At 46.5% G+C, this 24,031-nt stretch overlaps 1 protein-coding gene across 4 annotated transcripts; it reads right to left on the reverse strand.

Moving 5' to 3' along the window:
• Positions 1–500: 500 nt before the first annotated feature.
• ZNF354A (zinc finger protein 354A) lies at positions 501–20,695 on the reverse strand. 4 transcript variants are annotated; one of them, XM_015141603.3, is made up of 5 exons: positions 20,577–20,695; positions 19,153–19,235; positions 17,183–17,309; positions 15,549–15,644; positions 501–2,535 (listed from the first exon to the last, which is right to left on the reverse strand). In XM_015141603.3, the coding sequence occupies exons 2-5, from the start codon at positions 19,183–19,185 to the stop codon at positions 974–976; spliced, it is 1,818 nt and encodes a 605-aa protein (XP_014997089.3). In that variant the 5' UTR covers positions 19,186–19,235; positions 20,577–20,695; the 3' UTR covers positions 501–973. The 4 variants fall into 4 exon arrangements, with proteins under 4 accessions (XP_014997089.3, XP_077793625.1, XP_077793626.1 ...); XM_077937499.1 differs by having other exon boundaries at positions 20,104–20,695; XM_077937500.1 differs by having other exon boundaries at positions 20,076–20,695.
• Between the last annotated feature and the right edge of the window lie 3,336 nt (positions 20,696–24,031).

The following is a 24,031-nucleotide window of genomic DNA, read 5'->3' on the forward strand; positions in this document are numbered from 1 at the left end:
ATCAACCGAGGTCAGGTGTTTGAGACCAGCCTAGCCAACATGGAGAAACCCCATCTCTACTAAAAATACAAAATTAGCTGGGTATGGTGGCAGGTGCCTGTAATCCCAGCTACTCACGAGGTTGAGGCAGGAGAATCACTTGATTCTCGCTCCTGGGAGGTAGAGGTTGTGGTGAGCTGAGATCGCACCTCTGCACTCCAGCCTGGGCGACAGAGTGAGACTCTGTCTCAAAAAACAAAAAACAAAAACATATTTAGTAGCTTTAAACCTGAAATAATTTGCCTGTTTTTCTATCTAATACAGTTTATGGCAAATAACTGGTACACCTTCCTAATAAATGACTTCAGAGAAATAAAAACCAAAACAAAGTTAAGACACAGTTGAGTAGAAAATTCCCAACTACTAGAATAAAAGACCAGATTTTTCTTTTTCTTTTTTAATGAAATCCATGCACAAGTTTGACATGAGGGTAGGAAAAGGACGAACCCCAGAGACTGAGAGGTAGTTCATAATTCATTTTTCTTTTATTTTGGTCCTTTTCTCTAAAAAGGTACAATTTGATCAATTCATTTGTATGCTATTAAAATGCTATAAAAATATTACCAGTTTGGTGGTCTTCTAATGAGAAATCTAAAGCACGCCTCCCCACCCACTTGGATCTGTTTCTGATGATCACATGACATCTAGCATGTATGTCTGTAGGAAAAGGGAAAAAGCAAACCCATTTCACAAATGGCTGAAGTCAGTGTCTCCAGCGGTAAATTCTTCATCTCAGGTTATTTTTTTAAGTGTCTGACAAGCACAAACACTTTCCTCATATCTATTATATAGTTGAGGTTTATCCATGGAATTAAATACCTAATGAGGGCTAAATTATCATAGTTTCACATCCATTACATTTATTACATCTCTCTCAAGGATGCATTCTTTGATGAGCTTTGGTTTAAGGCTTTCACACACACAAATCTACTTTCTAGGAGTCCTCTTCAATGTGAATTTTATAATGATTCGTGAGGGATGACCTATGGTTGAAAAGTTTCCCGCATGTATTACATTCATAGGGTTTCTCTCCAGTATGAATTCTCTGATGTGCAATACGTGATGAGCTTTGTCTAAAAGTTTTTCCACATGTATTACATTTAAAAGGTTTTTCTCCTGTATGAATCCTTCGATGTTGAATAAGAGCTGAACTTTGGCCAAAAGATATCCCACATTCCTCACATCGATATGGTTTCTCTCCAGTATGAATTCTCTGGTGATTACTAAGCGATGAGTTACACCTGAAAGTTTTCCCACACTCATTACATTTATAGGGTCTTTCTCCAGTATGCATTCTCTGATGTTGAATGAGAGCTGAACTCTGTCTGAAGGCTTTTCCACATACTTTACATTTACAGGGTTTCTCTCCGGTATGAATTCGCTCATGAATAATAAGTGTTGAGTGGGAACTTAAGGCTTTACCACATTCATTACAATTATAAAACTTCTCTCCAGTATGAATTATTCGATGTCTATTAAGTCGTGAAATAGAAGTAAAGCCTTTCCCACATTCATTGCATCGATAGGGCTTTTCTCCAGTGTGAATTCTTTCATGTTGAATAAGAGATGCACTCTGGCTGAAGGCTCTCCCACATTCACTACATTTGAAAGGTTTCTCTCCTGTGTGAATTCTCTGATGATAACGAAGGGATGAGCTAGACTTAAAGGTGTTGCCACATTCATTACATAAGTAGGACTTCTTTCTAGAATGAATTCTTTGACATCCAGAAAGGGATGTGCTGCAACTAGATGCCTTCCTACCTGGATTATACTTACAAGGGTTTTCTTCAGCATGGATTTTTTGATGTATAAAAAGGCCTGACCTTCGGCTGAAGGATTTACCACATTCTTTACATCTATAGGATTTCTCCACAGTATGGGTTCTTAGATGTTTATAAAGGGATGTACTGAGAGTAAAGGCTTTCCCACATTCTTTACATATGTAGGGTTTTTCTCCAGTATGCGTTATTTGATGCTGAATAAGAGCTGAACTTTGGCTAAAGGCTTTTGAACATTCTTTACACTTAAATAATTTCTCTCCACTATGGTTTTTCTCATGTTTACGAAGGGATGAAGTGTTAATGAAGGTTTTTTCACACATACTACATTTATAGCGTTTATCTGCTGTAATTTTTGGTTGATTAAGTAAATGTGAATTCTGTTTGAAGCTGTTTCCTTGTATTTCACATTTTGGTGGTGTTTTGTCTCTGGCAAGTATCTGTTGCCTAATAAGCACTGACTTTGGGCTGAAGTTTTGGCTTAATTCAGTATTTTTATGGCTTCTTTCTATACTGGGGATTTTTTTGTGGGTGGCTGAAACTATCTGAAAACTTCCCTTTTTATCCTGCTTTTTCTCTATTCTGCCTTCATATATGTAAGGCTTTTCTAATTTCAAATCCCAAGGTACATTCCTGTTGGATCTTTTCAGTATCAGTCCCTGAAATGAAGAGTCTTGTGTTTGCGTTGACTTTGTGGTTTTATGACTGCTCTTCGATCCTGGAGGGAAAAAAAGAAATTGAAGATGTTTCATGAGATATCATAGCATTTGACTACTGAGACTAAATGTGTAGAAGGAATAAATATTGGTGATATTTAAATAAGGCCCTGATATCTGTATGAAAAAAATTGCAAGAAGAAAAAATAGGACAGTTAGACAGTATAATAAAATATAATTGACAGCAATTTAAGTACTAGGGTGAAGAAAAAAATAAAGCAAACCCACCATTTAAAGAGGGTGAGAGTGACCAGGAGAATTGGCTAATGAAGAACAGAGAGAAGTGTTGTAAGGGGAGCATGAGTTGAAAAAGGAAGTCTGGGGTCAGGACCCAAAACCCATGATGGAATCCTACAATTTACTTTTTTGTGACACTTATCTTCTTTGTGTAATTTTTTTTTCTTTTTGAGACAGTTTCACTCTGTTGCCCAGGCTAGATAGAGTGCATTGGCGCGATCTCAGCTCACTGCAACCTCTGTCTCCCAGCTTCAAGCGACTCTTGTGCCTCAGCCTCCTGAGTAGCTGGGATTATAGGCACCCACCATCATGCCTAGCTAATTTTTATAATTTTAGTAGAGACAGGATTTCACCATGTTGGCCAGGCTGGTCTTGAACACCTGACCTCAAGTGATTCACCTACCTTGGCCTCCCAAAGTGTTTGGATTACAGATGTGAGCCACTGGGCCTGGCCTCTGTGTAATTATTCTTAATCTGGAAAGTCCCTCCACCCTATGTCAAATTCCCTCATATCCTTCAGATTCAGTTCAAAACTGGACTCTTTCAATCCTCTGACTCTGAGCAGCCACAGTCCATTCTCCTTACTATAGCACTTACCAGAGTATTAAACATATGTATTACCGACCTTTATAATATTTACACACATATACAGTATATTATAGTTATATATCTATGTCTGTATATATCTCACTCTCCTTTTCTAACATAACCGTTCTTCACAAGCAGATCAGCGTGCCCTATTTTCCTACAGATCCTCTGGATAGCACTCCAATTATATACAAAAGTTGTATGTTTTGTTAATCTGCCTTAATTACGTATACATTTCTAACTTGAACAATGTCAAATATTCTTATGTAGTTCACATATATACAAACATGCATATGTATTATACATACATACACATTTCAGACCCTTGTAGAAGTTGTCTCCTAGGCCAACACATGGGTGATTAGAGAGGTTTCAGGGCCAGTTCAAACAGGAGGGCCCTGTTATTGAATTAATCGACAAGAGGTGCCACAAGACAGGCCTAGAGCCAAGAGCTGCAAGAGAGGAAGTTAACCTATTCATGCATCAAGCAAGAGACGCTACATGGGAGGGCTGAAGAGAGTCAAAGATCAACAGTAAGACAGGCATGGATATATAAGATAAAGCATGGTTAACATGGAACAGTCAAGAACAGAATTGAAGAAATATTAAAATTGGATAAGAATACAATTCAATACTAAATTCTGTCAGGGATGGTTATACACATATCTTAGCATTTTCTCCTGGGGTAGAGGTAAGTGTTTAAAGGGATTATTTGTATCTCACTGTATTTGGATTGACAGTTACTTTCACACATCTACACATTACTTCTGCTTAATAAACACAATACCTTTGCTTTTCCCTTATTAGTGTTCACTCACTAGTTCCCTTCATGGATAACTCTTCTTCATTCCTTCTTTGACAGTGGTACTGCCTAGGGTTTAGGGTTTTTTTCACTCCACACGCCCTCCCTGACTAACTTCACATGCCCTCTATCTACTGTAAGGGAAAGCAGAGTTTCTTAACTTTATGCTTAACACCTTCCTAGTTCCTTCTCCATTTCAGTCTTGCTAAATTAAGTGATCAAATTTTAATACATTATTTGGGCCAAATATATGGAAGGGGCAGTGGCAAAAATGAAGTGCTTTTCCTTGTGTTTATCGGTCATTGTTTCTAGGCTTAATATATGTGCTGGGAAGAAGGCAGCAAGATTCTGCAACTTGAATTCTAGCTTGTAAGGCAACGATACAGAACCTGCCTTAGGCCTAGTGTTAAGAAAGGCCGCTCACCTTTCCTAGAGCCCTGAGCAATGGGATCAGGTACTTAAGTGGTATTTTGTTTGCCATGCATTACTATCTCTACCATAATCTCCTAACTAGTCTTGCCCTCTGTCAATTCAGCCTCCACAGTGCAGCCAGAATAATGTTTTTTTTTTTTTTGGAAATGGAGTCTCCCGTCACCCAGGCTGGAATGCAATGGCGCGATCTCGGCTCACTGCAACCTCCCCCTTCCGGGTTCAAGTGATTCTCCTGCCTCAGCCTCCTGGGTAGCTGGGATTACAGGTGTGTGCCACCAGGCCTGGCTAATTTTTGTATTTTTAGTAGAGACGGGGTTTCACCATGTTGGTTAGGCTGGTCTCTAACTCCTGACCTCATGATCCGCCTGCCTTGGCGTCCCCAAAGTGCTGGGATTACAGGTGTGAGCCACCGCGCCCAGCCAATCTTTCTAAGTTCATTATTTTACTATGTTGCAAACTCCCTTAAGATCCTCCAACAGATTTTCAATGATTCACATCTGAAGTCTCTTAACATGGTGAATACAGTACTATCTGACCTGACCTTTAGCCACCTGTCCTCACCCCTCTCCCCTGGCTTCTTGCCATGTAGGCCGAACTACATGCAGCTTCAGGGACACTCCATGACTTTTCCTTGTTTATCTTTACATATGCTGGCAGCATCCTTTCCATTCACAAATACTCATTAAGTGCCTATTATGGGCCAGGTAATGTTCTGGGGAATGCAGATAATGTATCCAATAAGAAGGGATTCCAGCCTTCAAGGAGCTTATACTTTGGAGCGTGTGCATGCATGCCTGCTGGGGAAAGAGGGGGATGAAGGGACAGATAACAAGTACATAAATAAAAGTCATGTGGCTATCTGAGTAAAGTGCTCAAGAGCTCCCCAGGCAAACGAACCAGCAAACACAAAAGTGTGGCTGACTCAGAAACAGCAGAGAGACTGGCTGGAGTAAAGCAGGAAGAGGGAAAATGGTGAAATGATAAAATAAGAGTGGAACAGGCTGGGCACGGCAGGCTCAGGGCTGGAATCCCCGCACTTTGGGAGGCCAAGGCAGGTGGATCACCTGAGGTCAGGAGTTCAAGGCCAGCCTGGCCAACATGGTGAAACCCATTCTCTACTAAAAATACAAAAATCAGCCAGGTGTGGTGGCACACACCCATAATCCCAGCTACTCGGGAGGCTGAGGCAGAGAATCACTTGAACCCGGGAGGCAGAGGCTGCAGTGAGCCGAGATTACACCACTGCACTCCAACCTGGGCAACAGAGTGAGACTCCGTCTCAAAAAAAAAAACACAAAAAACAGAAAACAAAGAGTGGAGCAGGAGGCGGGGGACAAATCCTCTAAGGCCCAGGTCATGGTAAGGACTCTGGAATTTAAGCCTTATGGGAAGCTGGGGAATTATGTGTTCATCTGAGTTGGCTGCTGCGTGGACCGACTATGCCAGGGCACCAGTGGAAGCAGGGAAGGGAGAGACTACTGAAGAAGCTACTGCAGCTCTTCAGGTGAGAAAGGGCTGGAGGCACAGATGACTACACCAGGCTGTACTGAGAAGGAAGAGCTAGCGGGACCGAGAATAACAAGACTCAGGAGTCCCAGGAAGCTGAGAGGGAAACAGGAAAGTTAGTGATCATGCCTAGGTTTCCAGCCAGAATTCTGAGTGCTGCCACCAATTACCAAGAAGGGGAAGACCAGGAAAGGGGCAGGTCTGGGGGGCATTCTGCTTCAGGTATGTTTGTGGTGGCTGAGATGCCTTAACAGAGTCGCAGGAAGACACCGAAATACTAGTTATATTGATGATTCTGGAGATCTGGGGAAGGTCAGAGCTACAGACAGGCATTTGGGGGTCAGCAGCATGTGGGTTTTATTTAAAGCTGAAGAACTGAAAGGAATCACTTGGACACTGAAATATCTGGAGGTTAAGAAGAATAATATCAGGAGAGTACAGTGTTTCAGAAGCCAAAGGAAGAAGTACTTCAGGGAGGAGTGAATGATAACTGTGGCAAATAATTTGAGGACTAAAAACTTAATCCTGATTGTGCCAAGATAGAGGTTGTTTGGGATTTAATAACAGAGCTATCAGTGGAATCACAGGGAAGCAAGCCTGACTGGAGTGCATGGAGGAAACAATGGGAGAGGAGAAAATAGAAACATCAAGAGCAGAAACCCTTTTCAACAGTTTCCAAAGGAGAGTAAGAAAATGGGACATAGGGGAGCTTTTATTTTTTAATGGATGTGATTACAACTCAAAAGTCCATTATCAATTCTGGAAAACTCACCCCAACTCTAAAGTGCCAATATTTTAGTCCTGAAATCATGTTTTTCACTGAAGCAGACATGGGTTTTGGATTGTGGCTATCCTAACTCTTTCTTATGATCTGTTTAGAACTTTCCAGAGGCCTACAAATAGGTCTCCTGAGGTTCAGTTCAACCTTTGCTCCCTCCCAGAATCAAGCCCAGGCCTCAGCAACCTGAAGAACAAGGTAAAGGCCTAGGTTAGAAGCTGAGAAACAGAACGACCTTGCTGATGGCCACTGCCCTGACCAGTTCCTGTTACTAGGTCTAGACTCTTCCACCTGGACTCCTACTACACCCAGACAGTGTTTCTTCAACCTGCTCTCCCTGGATGATTTCATTCACTCCCACACCTCCTACGTGTATGACTATCCTGAAAAATACTTTACTGAGGTCTTTCCAACTGCCGGCTACAATTTCCACTTGAGGATCTTTCTTTTTAAATTCAGCCTGCCCAAATCTGAACCCAGAGCGTTCCTTTTCAAACCTTTTTTATATGTTTTCCAGTTCAAAATGACATCATGATCTCTTCAATTACTTTACCATAAATTCTTAGCTTTATCTTAGAATTTTCTCTTCCCTAGGCACTTATCAAAATCTTTTCTTTTTTGTTTTTTGAGAGACAGGGTCTTGCTCTGTTACCCAGGCCAAAGTACACTGGTGCCATCATAGCTCATTGCAGCCTCAAACTCCCGGGCTCAAGCGATTCTCCCACCTCAGCCTCCTGAGCAGCAGGAACGACAGGTGCACACTGCCAAGCTTGGCTAATATTTTTATCTTTTGTAGAGACAGGGTTTCATTTTGTTGCCCAGGCTGCACATTCTCTTAAATCTCATCACTAAAATGTCTCTAACAAGCCGTTGTGAATATGTCTAAGTTCAGGATCTCCTTACTGTAGAGTGACTTGCTCCTGATCCTTAAGTTACTCCCTTGACCTGTTTCTCGCCTTTCCAGTATTATTTCCCACTGGATTTACCCCTCTTAATACACAGAATTGCTCATGTTATTTCAAAAAGCAGTGGTCATTTCTCACTTTATTAATTTATCAAATATTTAAAAAGCACCTACTACGTATTAGGCTCTGTCCTAGGCATCGGTGATCCACAGTTCCCTACGGATCCAGTAATTAAAAGGAACAGTTGATTTCTTCAAGGAGTTTATGGTTAGACATTAGAAATGAAGACATCAACAGGTAATCACAATACAATGTGACAATTTCTACAATAGAAACGTAAGCTAGAAATGGACGTGACCATGTGCTTAGAATCATATCCAACTGTCCTTAGACAGTGAGGGTGCAGATAGAAAAGGGGTGCAGCAGGAGGTTGCTGGAGTGTTTCGTAAGAACTGACATATAAGATGGGATGTGAATGGTTACGGGATAGATGAAGAGTCAGCACGAGGGCCGAAGGCAGCACCCAAGTCTTTGAATGCAAGTCAGTTTTACAGACTTATTTGCTGGAGTATTCATCCCCACCTTGTCCTACAGCTAGTCAGAGTAACAGCTCCACCTATGGAAATCACCTTGTCCTACAGCTAGTCAGTAACAGCTCCACCTACGGAAATCGCCTTGTCCTACAGCTAGTCAGAGTAACAGCTCCACCTACGGAAATCACCTTGTCCTACAGCTAGTCAGTAACAGCTCCACCTACGGAAATCACCTTGTCCTACAGCTAGTCAGTAACAGCTCCACCTACGGAAATCACCTTGTCCTACAGCTAGTCAGAGTAACAGCTCCACCTACGGAAATCACCTTGTCCTACAGCTAGTCAGTAACAGCTCCACCTACAGAAATCACCTTGTCCTACAGCTAGTCAGAGTAACAGCTCCACCTACGGAAATCACCTTGTCCTACAGCTAGTCAGAGTAACAGCTCCACCTACGGAAATCACCTTGTCCTACAGCTAGTCAGTAACAGCTCCACCTACGGAAATCACCTTGTCCTACAGCTAGTCAGTAACAGCTCCACCTACGGAAATCACCTTGTCCTACAGCTAGTCAGAGTAACAGCTCCACCTACGGAAATCACCTTGTCCTACAGCTAGTCAGTAACAGCTCCACCTACGGAAATCACCTTGTCCTACAGCTAGTCAGTAACAGCTCCACCTACGGAAATCCTCTTGTCCTACAGCTAGTCAGGGTAACAGCTCCACCTACGGAAATTGCCTTGTCCTACAGCTAGTCAGAGTAACAGCTCCACCTACGGAAATCACCTTGTCCTACAGCTAGTCAGTAACAGCTCCACCTACGGAAATCGCCTTGTCCTACAGCTAGTCAGAGTAACAGCTCCACCTACGGAAATCACCTTGTCCTACAGCTAGTCAGAGTAACAGCTCCATCTACGGAAATCACCTTGTCCTACAGCTAGTCAGAGTAACAGCTCCACCTACGGAAATCACCTTGTCCTACAGCTAGTCAGAGTAACAGCTCCACCTATGGAAATCACCTTGTCCTACAGCTAGTCAGTAACAGCTCCACCTACAGAAATCCTCTTGTCCTACAGCTAGTCAGAGTAACAGCTCCACCTACGGAAATGACCTTGTCCTACAGCTAGTCAGTAACAGCTCCACCTACGGAAATCGCCTTGTCCTACAGCTAGTCAGAGTAACAGCTCCACCTACGGAAATCACCTTGTCCTACAGCTAGTCAGTAACAGCTCCACCTACGGAAATCGCCTTGTCCTACAGCTAGTCAGAGTAACAGCTCCACCTACGGAAATCACCTTGTCCTACAGCTAGGCAGAGTAACAGCTCCACCTACGGAAATCACCTTGTCCTACAGCTAGTCAGAGTAACAGCTCCACCTATGGAAATCACCTTGCCCTACAGCTAGTCAGAGTAACAGCTCCACCTACGGAAATCACCTTGTCCTACAGCTAGTCAGGGTAACAGCTCCACCTACGGAAATGTCACTTGCATTTGCAGTCACACAGGGTTTTCTGGAGTCAGAGAACTCAGGGAGCAATCTGCTGGGAACTATACATAAACTGTGATGGGGGTAGTATTGCATATTTGTAAACATCCTCATAATCTTTGTGCTGGTGGAAAAGAGAAAAGCTGTTCTGGAAATTTTGTTGTGGTAACTCTTATTTTTAAAGCTTTTAACGTAGAAATTTTCAGCATATGTAAAACTAGTGTGAATTGTACAATGAATCTCCAAGCCAGCTTCAGTAACCACCAACACTATTCTATCTATAACCTTGTTATGGGCTGAATTGTATCACTCAAAGAAGACATGTAGAAGTCCTAACTTCCAGGACCTCAGAAGGTGACCTTATTTTAAAATATGGTCTTTGCAGGTTCAATCAAATTAAGATGAAGTCATTGGGTGAGCCCTAGTCCAACGTGACTGCTGTCCCTGTAAACTGGGGAAATCTGGACACAGGCATCCAGAAGGAAAGATAATGTGAAGACACAGGGTGAACACAGTGTGAAGACGGAGGCACAGATAGGACTGACGCAGCTGAGGCCATGGAGATCTCCAAGTTGGCCATCACTACAAGCTAGCGAGAGGCCAGGAAGATTCTACGCAGAGTCTCAGAGGGAGTGGGGCCCTGCGAATATCTTGATTTTGACCTTCAGAACTGAGACAGTAGGTCTCTGTTGTTTTAAGCCACGAAGTGTATGGTACTTCCGTATGGAGCCCTAGTAAACTAATACAAACCCTTACATCTCTTCCACTAGATTATGCTAAAGCAAATCCCAGACAGCAATCGTTTCATCTGCAAAAACATCGAAACTGCTCTTATCACATCCATCAAAATGGACACTATTGCTTGCAGTTACTTTTGCCCTTAGAATACATACCACTAATAAGTCAAACTGCTGCAATGTAAAGGCAATTCGAGTAATTCTTTCTGTGGCTAAGCCACCGATCTGAACCACAATTAGGGTTGTTTCATTCTGCTCTCAATATGGAGGGGGTACTTGTTCATTTTTGTTTAATTTTCTTTTATAATTTTTATAAACCTTTTTTATAGTTCTGAAGTCAAAATTATGAGACCTCAAAAAGTTCTAGATTCTACCCCGTTCCATCCTTTGTATTCCTTCACCTCATAGATAGCCATCTTTATTGATCTCTTTTTATTCTTTTTCTTTTATCTTTCTAAAAAAAAATAATTGCACTGCTTAATGACTGGGATATGTTCTGAGATATGCGTTGTTAGCAATGTTGTCATTATGCAGTCATCACAGAGTGTACTTACACAAATCCAGATGGAACAGGCTACTACACACCTAGGCTATACGGTATAGCCTGTTGCTCCTGGGCTACACCCCTATACAGCATGTTACTTAACTGAACACTGTAGGCTACTATAACACAATTGTAAGTATTTGTGCATCTAAACATATTTAAACATAGAAAAGGGACAGGAAAAATGCAGTATTACCATGTAAGGGACCATCATCACATATGTAGGCCATCACTGACTGAAACATTATGTGGTCCATGACAGTATAGGCAAATACACACACTGTTCTTGGCATCCCCCACCCACCTTTCTCAGATAACAATACTAACTGCTCTGTTCTGTGATTATTCTCACATTCTGGAGATCACTCCATAGCGGAATTTACAGAGGTCTTCCTCATTCCACTTTACGGCTGTGTGGATGTACCACAGTTTATCATCCTCGGAGTGCCTTAGCTTTAGTTCTATGCCCCCAATTCTTCTCACTCCGCATCTTTCCACAGGCAACTTCAATTGTAGACTCATCCTCTAAGCAAGATAGCAGCTTAGATGCCTCAAAGTCAACACACCTAAAACCAAACCCACGATTGTTCCCTCAAACCTGGTCAACCCCGTGTCTCTGTAAATGGCGCCAGTTCTGAATCAAAACCTTAAGAGTTATCCTTAATACTTCTCCCTTCCTCAGCCCCCTCATCTAATCAATTACCAAGACTTGTTTATTCTGCCATCCAAACCTGCCTCACATTCGTCTACCTTTCCTCATCTACTGCCACCGTCCCATCACGAGCCTTGCCTCCAATGTCACGTGCCTCTCCTGATTTTCCTTAGAGTACGCTGTCACCTGTCTTCCCTACGGGTTCATTTCTCTCTGCCTGGCTTCCTGAAACGATGGAGTTCCTCAAGATTCAGTCCTAGGCTCTTTCTCACTTACTGTAATATGAACGCTATCCCTAGGCCAACTCACCCTCCCCCATTATTTCAATTACCCTATATTGACGAGGTTCTTCCAAATTTACATTTCATACTCAGTCTGTATTTTGAGGTACTGTACTCCAAAATCAACACTACTTGGCATCGCCATTGGGATAACTAGGTCAACCAAAAACAACTCAATTTAATTAATCTAAAACCGAATTTATATCACCTCCAAATCTGATCTCCTTCTAGTGTTCCTATGTCACTGAATGATACCACCGACCATCACAGAACAAACCAGAAACCAAGCAAGCATCCCTGACAACCCCATCTCCCTTTTGTTTGTTTTCATTTTCTTTGTTACCCCATCTCCTCTATCTCCCATGTCTAACAGTCCTGCTAGGTGTATCTCCTGGATATCTCTGGGACTGGTTCACTTCTTTCTGTTTCCAACACCACTAACCTAGTCCAAGTCACTCGTGCATTCATTATGTAACTGGACGCCTACCCTTGCCAGGGGCTGTTTTAGGTTCTTGGAAAACAGGAGTGAATGAAACAGGCAGCCCCTGCTACAGCAGCTTACAATGCAGAGGCAGAGACAGATCGCGAAGAAACAGGTACTATTACACAGCACTAAGCACAGGGAGGGAAAATAAACAGCAGGCTGAGGAGATAATGTGGGGGCTGGAGGGCCATGTGTCAGATGAGCTGTGCCTGTGTGAGCCGAAGCTTGTGCAGCACAAGGAAGTGAGTGAGCCACACGGGCCCATGACCACCACAAAGAACAGTCCCAGACAGAAAAAAGCAAGGGAGAGGCCCTGAGTGGGGCCTGCTTGGCCCCCTAACAAACTGCAGGGCGGCCGACGGTGATCAGAGGCCTTGAATGAAGGGCAGAGTAGAAGGAGTTGAGGGTGAAGAGGTAGCCAGGGCCAGACCATGTAGTGTATTTCTCCCAAAGGACAGTTAAAAAGATAGACAAGTGTGGTTCCCATATCAAAAAAATCTCAACTTTCTTCAGGGAGGAGAAAGCTCTCCCCAGCACAGGGGCTGTGGGGACCGAGGATGCCTGCCCTGCAGCTCCTTGCTGGACCCATGGCACAAGGGGCCGTCACTGAGCCCTCTGGACCTGACAAGCCCTGCACTGTGGCCATCAGGTTCTCCACATGGGCTGGTGGCTGCAGAACGCAGCCTGGGCCTGCCCTGTGCTACTTATGGTTCCTCAGAGCCTGTGCTTGGCTCTCAAGCACCAACCAAACCCTGTGACAGGGCCCACAGCTCTCTCGGGCACCTGTTCCGCCTTCTCCTCGCTGACTTTGCTTCTCCGGATCTTCAAGAACACCATTTCTTTTGTTTTTGAGACGGAGTCTCGCTCTGTCGCCCAGGCTGAAGTGCAGTGGTGCGATCTCTGCTCACTGCAAGCTCCGCCTCCCGGGTTCACGCCATTCTCCTGCCTCAGCCTCCTGAGTAGCTGGGACCACAGGCGCCCGCCAACACGCCCGGCTACTTTTCTGTATTTTTAGTAGAGATGGGGTTTCACTGTGGTCTCGATCTCCTGACCTCGTGATCCGCCTACCTCGGTCTCCCAACGTGCTGGGATTACAGGTGTGAGCCACCGCGCCCGGCCTACAAACACCATTTCTTAGGCCTGGAGCAATTCTCCATATTCTTGGATCCTGGGCCCTTCCTCAGGGAAGCCTTTGCTGACACCACCTGCCTGCTCTGCACTCTCTCTGCACCGAGTGTCTTTCCCACGTGGTCCTCACTGGAACGTGTCCTTCTGTGCCTTGTATGCAATGTGTGTTCACCTTGTCCCCCCGCTAGATCGTGCACTCCAGAAGCATGAGACCTACATCCCTTTCTGCCCAGTGCTATACAAGGGACAACAAAGCTGTGGGCGAGGGTTCAAGCTCAATCCCCCAGAGCCAGAGTCCCCCCAGCTCAACCGCTCTCAGTCCCCCAACTGCTCTCAGTCCCCCACTGCCACGATGGCCACTCCCCGTTTCCTCTGATTACTTCTCAGGCTCTGTCACAGATTCCTCCTGCTTAAGCACCTCACAAATGCTGGTTTCTTGGGATTCGGGCCTCCACCTGGCCCCCTCACTCGGCCAGCTCTAGGCTTCCAATGCCCCTGTCATGCTGATGGCTCCCTGACCTCCCTTGAGTCTCGGCCCTGTCACTTACACACCTGCCCACCAGCGATCTCCACCCGACTACTTCACTCACATCTCACGTGAGATCTACCACACACCCACCTGCTCCTGTGCCCTGATCACGCGGGCACCTCCTCCTCCCCCCTCACAAATTCACGGCAAGTGCCTTCATCCAGGCCCTCCCACCTCCTGCCTCCCTCCATGACTGCAATCGCTCTGCAAGGCTTCCTGCGTTTTTTTCTTTTGAGACAGAGTCTCGCTCTGTCGCCCAGGCTGGAGTGAAGTGGCACAATCTCGGCTCACTGTAACCTCCGCCTCGAAGGTTCAAGCAATTCTCCTGCCTCAGCCTCCTGAGTAGCCGGGATTACAGGCATGCACCGCCACGCCTGGCTAATTTTTGTATTTTAAGTAGAGACAGAGTTTTGCCATGTTGGCCAGGCTGGTCTCAAACTCCTGACCTCAGGTGATCTGCTTGCCTCGGCCTCCCAAAGTGCTGGGATTACAGGTGTGAGTCACCATGCCCAGCGTTTTGCCTCACTTTCAATCACGATACTTCTAACATGACCATTCTCGTAAATTCAAATCACATAAGAACGTCACGAATATATTCTCTTTGTGAAAAATTAAAACTACGTGTAAATAACGTCCCCTTCCACAGGACCCATTCTCAATCCTATTCCAAGTATAACTAATGTCACCAGTTAATTAAGGTGTGTCATCCTAACCTTTCTCTCCGGGCTTACGTGCACATTACACATACACATAATTTTCACTGAACATAGATGGTGGCGTCCTAACAATGCTCTGTAACTTGCTGGGAGCTCTGTCCACGTCCCTGGACTCTTGTTTTCAGGGTGGTGATGCTCGCCAGAGTAAGGACACGCCGCAGGTCCCTTAGCTGTTCTTACACTGATGGAGACTCAATTGTTTCTGATTCAAACCAACTTTTCAAAGATACCAAGGACCATACGATTCCCTGCCCAAATCCTTCAATTATTTCCAGTGCTCCATGGGACAGTTTCCACCTCTTAGAACTGTGCCAAAGCTCTTACCACGCGGCCCTTTCCCAGCTTTCTATTTCCTTCCTCACCTCCTCCTTTCCCAAATACACACTGAGCTTCAGCCAGAGTGATTATTTGAAATTCCTGAAACATACTATGTTTGCTGAATGAATACATGAAAATACAGCCCCATTCTAAAACAACAGGAAAGAATAAGAAAAGAGATTCTGAGAGATTCATGGGGAAGTGATTACAAGGGAGTAATCGTAGTGGGCTTCCCCTTCCCCACCCCTTCTTGAGGTCTGAGAATCCTCAAAGGAGTTTCCCGACCAACACTCCTACCTCCTCTCATTAACCAGACCGCTGTCTGCGGCGATTCCCGAGCACCTTGGGCCACCCACTTACCCAGAGAGGAGTCGCCAGAACTGTCTTTCTCCACCTTCCAGGGATCTTCTCCTTGCTGCAACAGGGAGATCACTTTCGGTTTGGTAAATGGGAGTCCTGCACGTAGACAAAAAACCAAAACAAAACAAATCAGACTTGGTTTTGCTTTGATACAGTTATCCCAAATTTAAACACAGAACTCACAGGATGATACAAAGAGCTTCTGTGTAGTGCTTAAGTTGTGCTCCTAGGAGGTAAGTGGGTAGTGTAAGGAAAAGACAAGTGACTTATAGGACATGACTTTGGTACAATTAATTCTATGTTAGGAAAATATGACCGACATGCAGTATTGGTAATAGGATGCCATAAGCTTTCTATAAAAGAGGAAATGTTAAGACAGAGAGACTGGTTAAAACTTATAAGTAGGTTATCTATGAAAAGGATGATGTACCAGGTAGCTTGTCTAAAATGAGAGAACACTATCTGACTCCCCCCCTTTTTTTTTGAGGAGGAGTCTCGCTCTATTGCCAGGTTGCAGTGCAGTGATGCAATCTTGGCTCACTGCAACCTCTGCCTCCCGGGTTCAAGTGATTCTCCTGCCTCAGTCTCCCAAGTAGCTGGGACGGCAGGAGCATGCCACCACGCCTAAGATTTTGTATTTTCAGTAGAGATGGCGTTTCACCATGTTGGCCAGGATGGTCTTGATCTCCTGACCTTGTGATCCACGTGCCTCGGTCTCCCAAAGTGCTGGGATTACGGGTGTGAGCCACCGCGCCCGGCCTATCTGACTGCCTTTGAAGGATGGCAGTGATCAGCAAACTATGGGTCATGGGCCAAATCCAGACCACTGCCTGTTTATGTATGGCCCTGTGCCAAGAATGGTGGAAAAAAAAAAGAGAAATATGTTACAGAGACCATTATGCAACCCACAAAGCCTAAAATCTTTACTATGTGCCTTTATTTATTTATTTATTTTTGAGACCGAGTCTCGCTGTTGCCCAGGCTGGAGTGCAGTGGCGGGAACTCGGCTCACTGCAAGCTCCGCCTCCCGGGTTCACACCATTCTCCTGCCTCAGCCTCCAGTGCAGCTGGGACTACAGGTGCCCGGCATCACACCCAGCTGATTTTTTTGTATTTTTTAGTAGAGGACTGAGTTTCACCGCATTAGCCAGAATGGTCTCTGTCTCCTGACCTCATGATCCGTCCGCCCTGGCCTCCCAAAGTGCTGTGATTACAGGCGTGAGCCACCGCGCCCGGCCTACGTGGCTTTTTATGGTAAAAGTTTGCTGATCCCCGGAAAAGACAAGTGGGAAAGGCAAGTGGCAGGCCTAGAGGCTGAACGAAGCCCCCTGCTGGGAGATGAGCAAACTACAGAATTGTTGGGAAATGATGCCTGAATCATGGACAAGCTTCGAATGTGCAATTACATGGAGGGAGAAGAACGATTATCAATACCACCTTTTTCATTCCCAGACGCAGGGCAATTCCACGCCGATAAGGGGAATATGTTTTTAATGTTTATTTATAGAGATTTGATTTGTATAATCCTCAAACTCAGCTCAAGTTTTTCAGCGATCAACCGCTTTTATTCAGGGAAGGAGGTGCTGAGCTATCCCAATTTTCAAATTCTGTTTCTACAGGGGAAACTTCCTTACCCAGTGCGACCAGGTTCCTGTAGTTCTCCAGCATCACATCCCGGTACAAGTTTCTCTGAGAAGGAACCAGCTTTCTCCACTCATCCCGGGTAAAGAGCACGGCCACGTCCTCGAACGTCAGTGACACCTGTAAGGACAAGTCGTTCCAGCTCACCCAGGACCCCCCTCACAGAGTGGACGGGATGGCAGTGGGGAAGACAGGCTACCCGTGATAACAGTTCTGATACTATTCAAGCTTCTGAAGGTTCCAGATCATTCCTTTAATGAACAATTGGCCAGTAACAAATATATACTGAGCGGCACACAGTGAGATTCAGGCCTTGTGCAGCCACTGTAAGAGATGGGTATAGGGATTACGGCCATTAGTGGGAGTGTTCATTAGAAAACTCTTTCTGATGGCAATTTGATAATACATATTAGAACCCTTAGAGTATACTCCTTAAAGTACCAATTACTCTATTTGTACTGTAATGAACAGTGCACAAAAGTACACACAAGAACATATTCATGGTGTTTGTAAGAGCAAAAAACCAGGAACAATCTACATACTTAATGATGGAGGTTAGGTTAAATAACTGAAGGTACTCGCTGTGTGTTTACTCAAGCTTAAGGATAGTAATGATGAAAAGTAAAATAGCTATAATTTATTGAAGGCTTTCTATGGGCCAAGTATTGCTCTCAGAGCTTTGTCAATTTGCAGTGTATAATCTTTATTTAACATTCACAACAATCCTACGAAGACGATACTATTTTTGTTACCACTTTACACAAGAGAAAACAAAGTCACAGACAAGATACTTGTCCAGGTCACACAGTCACTGACAAGCTGTGTGACTTGTACACATTTTTTTTTTCCCTAGAGATGGAGTTTGGCTCTTGCTGCCTAGGTTGGAGTGCAACGGCATGATCTTGGCTCACCGTAACCTCCACCTCCCAGCTTCAAAAAATTCTCTTGCCTCAGCCTCCTGAGTAGCTGGGATTACAGGCGTTGGACACCATGCCCAGCTAAATTTTGTATTTTCAGCCTGGCCACCATGTTAGCCAGGCTGGTCTCGAACTCCTGACCTCAGGTGATCTGCCTGCCTCAGCCTCCCAAAGTGCTGGGATTACAGGTGTTAGCCACTGGGGCCAGCTGACTTGTATACATTTCTTATCCTGCGACTTTGTTTTTTCTTGTGTAATTCAAATCCAGTCAGATGCTTGACTCAGCCTCCATTCTTAACTACTCTGGAAAACTGCCTTTTAATGCCTGCCCCTTAGGGTTAAGAAATAAATGTGGTAATCCACACAATGAAGACGGATAGTGATGATGGTTGCACAACAATGTGAAAGTACTTAAAATGCCACTGAATTACACACTTAAGTTAAAACGGTAAATTTTGTTATATATATTTTGCCATAATAAAAAAAGGTTAAAATGGTAACATACATGGTAGCATACATACATAGACACACACACACACAAATGTGTATAGAAAATGATTTATTCGGGCTGGGTGCAGTGGTGCACGTCTGTAATCCCAGCACTTTGGGAGGCTGAGGCGGGTGGATCACCTGAGGTCAGGAGTTTGAGACCAGCCTGGCCAACGTGGTGAAACCCCGTCTCTAATAAAAACACACACACAAAAAACTTAGCCGGGCGTGATGGCGGGCGCCTGTAATCCCAGCTACTTGAGAGGCTGAGGCAGGAAAATTGCTTGAACCCAGGAGGCAGAGGTTGCAGTGAGCCAAGATCCCGCCACTGCCTGGGCGATAAAGCGAGACTCAAAAAAAAAAAAAAAAAGAACCACTAGACATGGACGGGGAGGGCGGCAGGTCCTCCCTACAGAATCCACCACTCATGAGGGCGGACCAGCGCCTCCAAGGGAAAAGGACTTGGGCTCCATCCTGGCTGAAGATGGTCCCGGGTGAAGAACCTCAGTCAGCGGGGAAAATCCACCCACGAGGATCTGGAAGGACAATGAGCTCACCTGGGGCCTCGCTTCCCGCCGCCCCGCAGCCATGTCCTCTCCGGGCTCTCCCCTGAGGACGGTGCAGTCTCCAGCAGGCAGATCTGAGAAGGAAAAGGGAGCCGGGAAGAAGCCCCTTATGCTTTCCAGCCCCGGAACCCGCAGCTCTGACACCCCGACTCCCGCCGAGAAAGACCCCGGGCGCCCGCACAGGGAGTCGGAGGAGCCGGGAGCCCGCGGACCGGAGCAGCGCCGGCCGCCGTCCAGGCCCAGGTCTCACGGGCTTGGGGCTCACGGAGGGGACGCCGGACCCGCAGCGGCAGCACGACCCGCCGAGCCCGCCAGGGCCAGGGCTGCCCCGCGCCGCTGAGTCCCTCGGCGCCAGCTGGCACTACCAGCACCCGCCGCACCGCTCGAGAAACTGAGGCAGCGCCGGGGCACCTGCTCCGTTCACGGCCCTGCGAGGCCGGCCGGGACTCCCACAGCCACGGCCCCGGGGACGACTTCCCTCCGCCTCATCACGCCATTCTCCTGCCTCAGCCTCCCGAGTAGCTGGGACTACAGGCGCCCGCCACCCCGCCCGGCTAGTTTTTTCTATTTTTAGTAGAGACGGGGTTTCACCGTATTGCCCAGGCTGGTCTCGAACTCCTGATCTCGGGTGATCTACCCGCCTTGGCATCCCAAAATGCTAGGATTACAGGTGTGAGCCACCGCGCCCGACCCCACGTATCCCATTTCTAACACAATGCTTCATTTTTTTTTTTGAGACGGAGTCTCGCGCTGTTGCCCAGGCTGGAGTGCGGTGGTGCGATCTCGGCTCACTGCAAGCTCCGCCTCCCGGGTTCACGCCATTCTCCTGCCTCAGCCTCCCGAGTAGCTGGGACTACAGGTGCCGCCACCACACCCGCCTAATTTTTGTATTTTTAGAAGAGACGGGGTTTCACCGTGTTAGGATGGTTTCGATCTCCTGACCTCGTGATCCGCCCGCCTTGGCCTCCCAAAGTGCTGGGATTACAGGCGTGAGCCACCGAGCCCGGCCAGAAAACGGCTTTGAAGAGGAAAGCACTTGGTGTCCCGAGGCGGGAGGGAAGGGGTGGCCGTCCTGGGGACCGGCTCGGAAACCGGGGCCCGGCTGCGTCCGCCCTGCCCTCGGGGTCCCGGTGCCCCGACTCCACGAGGCCCACACGGAGTGGGCAGGGCGGGCCCAGGAGGAAACGCCAGGCCCCGCGTCCACGGCGGGCTGCGGCGAGTCGGACGCAGGTGCACCGGCAGCGGCGAGGGAGCGCCCCGCGGGGGTGCGAGAGTCCAGGTCCCGGCGCGGAGGCCGGTGACAGACGCGGGGGTGCCCGCCAGCGCCTACAAAGGCTTTCCGAGCCCCGGCGGCTGCAGGCCGTCCCCGCGCCGGGCGCCGCCTCCTCCCGGCCTGGCCCGCCTCCGCCGCTCACCTCCCTAAGCTCGGGCGTTCCCGGGCCGCGCCTCCCCGGCCGCACTCCGCAGGCGGGAGGCTCCGGAACCGCCGGGCCGGACTGCAGCCTCGGGACCCGGCTCCGCCCCGGCGGCGTCTGGGCGACCTCAGGCCCCGCGCCGCTCACCCCGCGGCGCGCCGGGGACCAGGAGGGGCGGGGCAGCCGCGGAGGCCGCTGGGAAATGGAGTCCACGGGAGGACGCCGGCTTTCGGGGAAGTGTAGTTCCATGCGTTTGCGGCGGGGTCCAGGCTGAGCTGTTAGGCGCCCACACGCCACAAGAGGGCCCCTGTGAGCTGGAGGGCCCCAGGTTCCTGGTTATAGGGAAGAGAAGGGGAGGGAGGTTCGCGGACGGCGGTAACTTGCAACTCTGGGTCGGTGTGAATTTCGGAAGGACGGGCGTGGGCGGCAGGAAAACAACGGCCCAGAACAGACCTATTTCCCCTCAGTTATTCACCAGAGGAGCGCTGAGCACCCGGTGTGTGCCAAGCACGGTTGCAAGTGGTTTCAAATGCATCAATGAATGAAACAAACGTCATTGCCGCGGAGAACATTTTTTGGGGGGGTAGGGAGCAGACAATAAACCATACACGTAATTATATAACATCTTGGGGGATAAATGTGGGGAGAAAAAGGGTATGTGGAGGGTTTCGTCGCTGAGGTGAGAATGGACGAGGTCTCCCAGGACGTGCCTGAAGCACAGGGGACGGAGGTTCCAGCTACTCTGAAGCCAACGGATGTGTATATATATATTCAACTAAATCTTCTCCGTTACAAAAAGAACACCGGCTCTATTTAGAAAGTTTGGCGCTTCCCTACTGAAGAACATGCCTTGAACATTTGAATTTGTCAATATTCTCCCTCAGTGGCATTTTTGATAGCTTCATTGGATTCCATTGCATTTAATTATTATTTTTTAAAAAAATGTTTAATTGGCTGGGGGCGGTGGCTCATGTCTGTAATCCCAGCACTTTGGGAGGCAGAGGCGGGTTGATCACGAGGTCAATCCAAGACCAGCCTGGCCAAGATGGTGAAACCCCCGTGTCTACTAAAAATACAAAAATTAGCCGGGCGTGGTAGGGGCGCCTGTAGTCCCAGCTACTCGGGAGGCTGAGACAGAGAATTGCTTGAACCGGGAGGCGGAGCTTGCAGTGAGCCGAGATTGTGCCACTGCACTCCAGCCTGGGTGACAGAGCAAGACTCCATCTCAAAAAAACAAAACAAAGTTTCATTAAATTAAGCTTATTTCAATATATTTAAACTCCTAGTTATTTATATAATTTATATTTTAGTTATACAGTTGTTTATATTTAAATTTTTTTAACACCTTTAATATCCTTGCAGCTATATCTTTGAAGATTATTTTCTTAAACCGCTTTAAATTGATGAGAGAGAGCAAAGTGGGAGGGGCCATACACATTCCAAACAACCACATCTCAGGAGAACTCACTCACTATGATGAAAACAGCATGGGGGTGGCCGTCCCCCAGACCCCTCCCTCAACCTGTAGGGATTACCGTTCAAGATGAAGATTTGGGTGAGGACACAGAGTCAAACCATATCACAAGTAGACCTCAATAGCCAGCTGGAAATCAGCTTAGGAAGTAATGAGAAAGGAACAGAATCAATGAACTTCTGATTTAACCACTCCAGCACTTATGCTATTTAAAATGTGAAATATACATACAAAAACCCAATTAGAACATATAGGTTATAAGCATAGAACACATGATTACAAAGATAATACCCCTGCAACCATCCACCCAAGTTGAGAAGTAGGCCCTTACTAACGTCCAGTACAGTTGTCCCTAGGTATCCACAGGGGATTGGTTCCAGGATACCCGTGGATACCAAAACCTGATGACGCTCAAGTCCTTATTAAAAAAAAGGCATGCTATTTGCATATAACCTATAGGTATCCTCCTACATACTTCAAATCATCTTTAGATTACTTATGATACCTAACACAGTGTAAAGCTGTGAGTGTATCATATGTGGCCTCTATTATTTTGAGGTATATTCCTTCCATACCATGTTTGTTGAGGGTTTTTATCATAAAGGGATGCTGAATCTTACTGAATGCTTTTCAGCATCTATTGAAATGAGGATACGCCTTTTGGTTTTAGTTCTGTTAATGCGGTGTAACATTTTTATTGATTTGGGTATGTTGAACCATCCTTGTGCCTGGGCTTGATGTCACTTGATCATGGTGAATGACGTTTGTAATATGTTGGTGAATTCAGCTTGCTTGTGTTTAGTTGAGGGTTTTTACATGTGTTCAGCAGAGCTATTGGCTGTAGTTTTCTTTGCTGTTGTTTCTTGTGAACGTACAGCTATATGGTTACATTGGAGGATTATTTATTCCAGTTTTCTCCGTCTGGCTTGTTTTGATTTTTATTGGATATGTTTACTTAGAGATTCTTTGTAATTTACCTGTTGATAGTTTTGATAGTTTTCTTTTGGTTTTGTTTTTGTTTTGAGACGGAGTCTCACTCTGTCACCAGGCTGGAGTGCAGTGGTGCGGTATCGGCTCGCTGCAACCTCCACCTCCCAAGTTCAAGTGACTCTTCTGCCTTAGCCTCCTGAGTAGCTGGGACTACAGGCGCCTGCCACCACATCCAGCTAATTTTTATTTATTTATTTATTTATTTTTGTATTTTTAGTAGAGAAAGGGTTTCACCATGTTGGCCAGGCTGGTCTTGAATTTCCTGAACTCAAGTGATCTGCCTGCCTTGGCCTCCCAAAGTGCTGGGATTACAGGTGTGAGCCGCCTCGCCCGGCCTGCTCGGGTTACAGGCGTGAGCCACCGCGCCTAGCAGCCTGTTGATAGTTTCTGTCCCCCCACAACTCGGTCTCTGCCTTCTTTTTAGCATTAGATGGTGCTGCAGGGCCAGGTTGGCCTTGGTTCTGGTCAACAGTGCTGCTTGCCTTAAATGGGGGAGGTTCCAAAAGGGATATGCTGGTAGTGCGGGAAGGCTGGCCACAGCTTCATGACCAGGGAACCTGTGGCATGAACCTCTTACAGCATAACGCTGATGAACAGCCACTTGGATTTGGCATCTCCTTTGGCCAAGTTACCAAGCAGGGTTTCCAAAGCTGGGAATGGTAGTCCTGCCTCCCGCTTTGTCTCTGGCTGTCCTCAGGGATATGTCTTCCTTCAAGGATTTTTGGTGCTTCCTGTGGGCTGAGGCAGGACAGATCTCCTGTCAAGGAACCCAGGATGAGTGAGGAGGCTGGTTGTACACGTCGGTCTCACTTTTTCCAGTGTCGAAGTCATGAGTTGGGGGAAATTCTCCACACAGTTGGTCAGGCAGATGGAGGGAGAGCTGTTACAGATACGGAGTTCAATTTGCAGACTGTCTGCTTGGAGCTTTCTCACTTGTCTGTGGCCCTGATAACTGTCTCCTCCTCATATTTGAATTCAGAGATATCGTTGG

The sequence above is a fragment of the Macaca mulatta genome, chromosome 6, assembly GCF_049350105.2.
Source record: "Macaca mulatta isolate MMU2019108-1 chromosome 6, T2T-MMU8v2.0, whole genome shotgun sequence".
In the NCBI taxonomy this organism is placed as follows: domain Eukaryota; kingdom Metazoa; phylum Chordata; class Mammalia; order Primates; family Cercopithecidae; genus Macaca; species Macaca mulatta.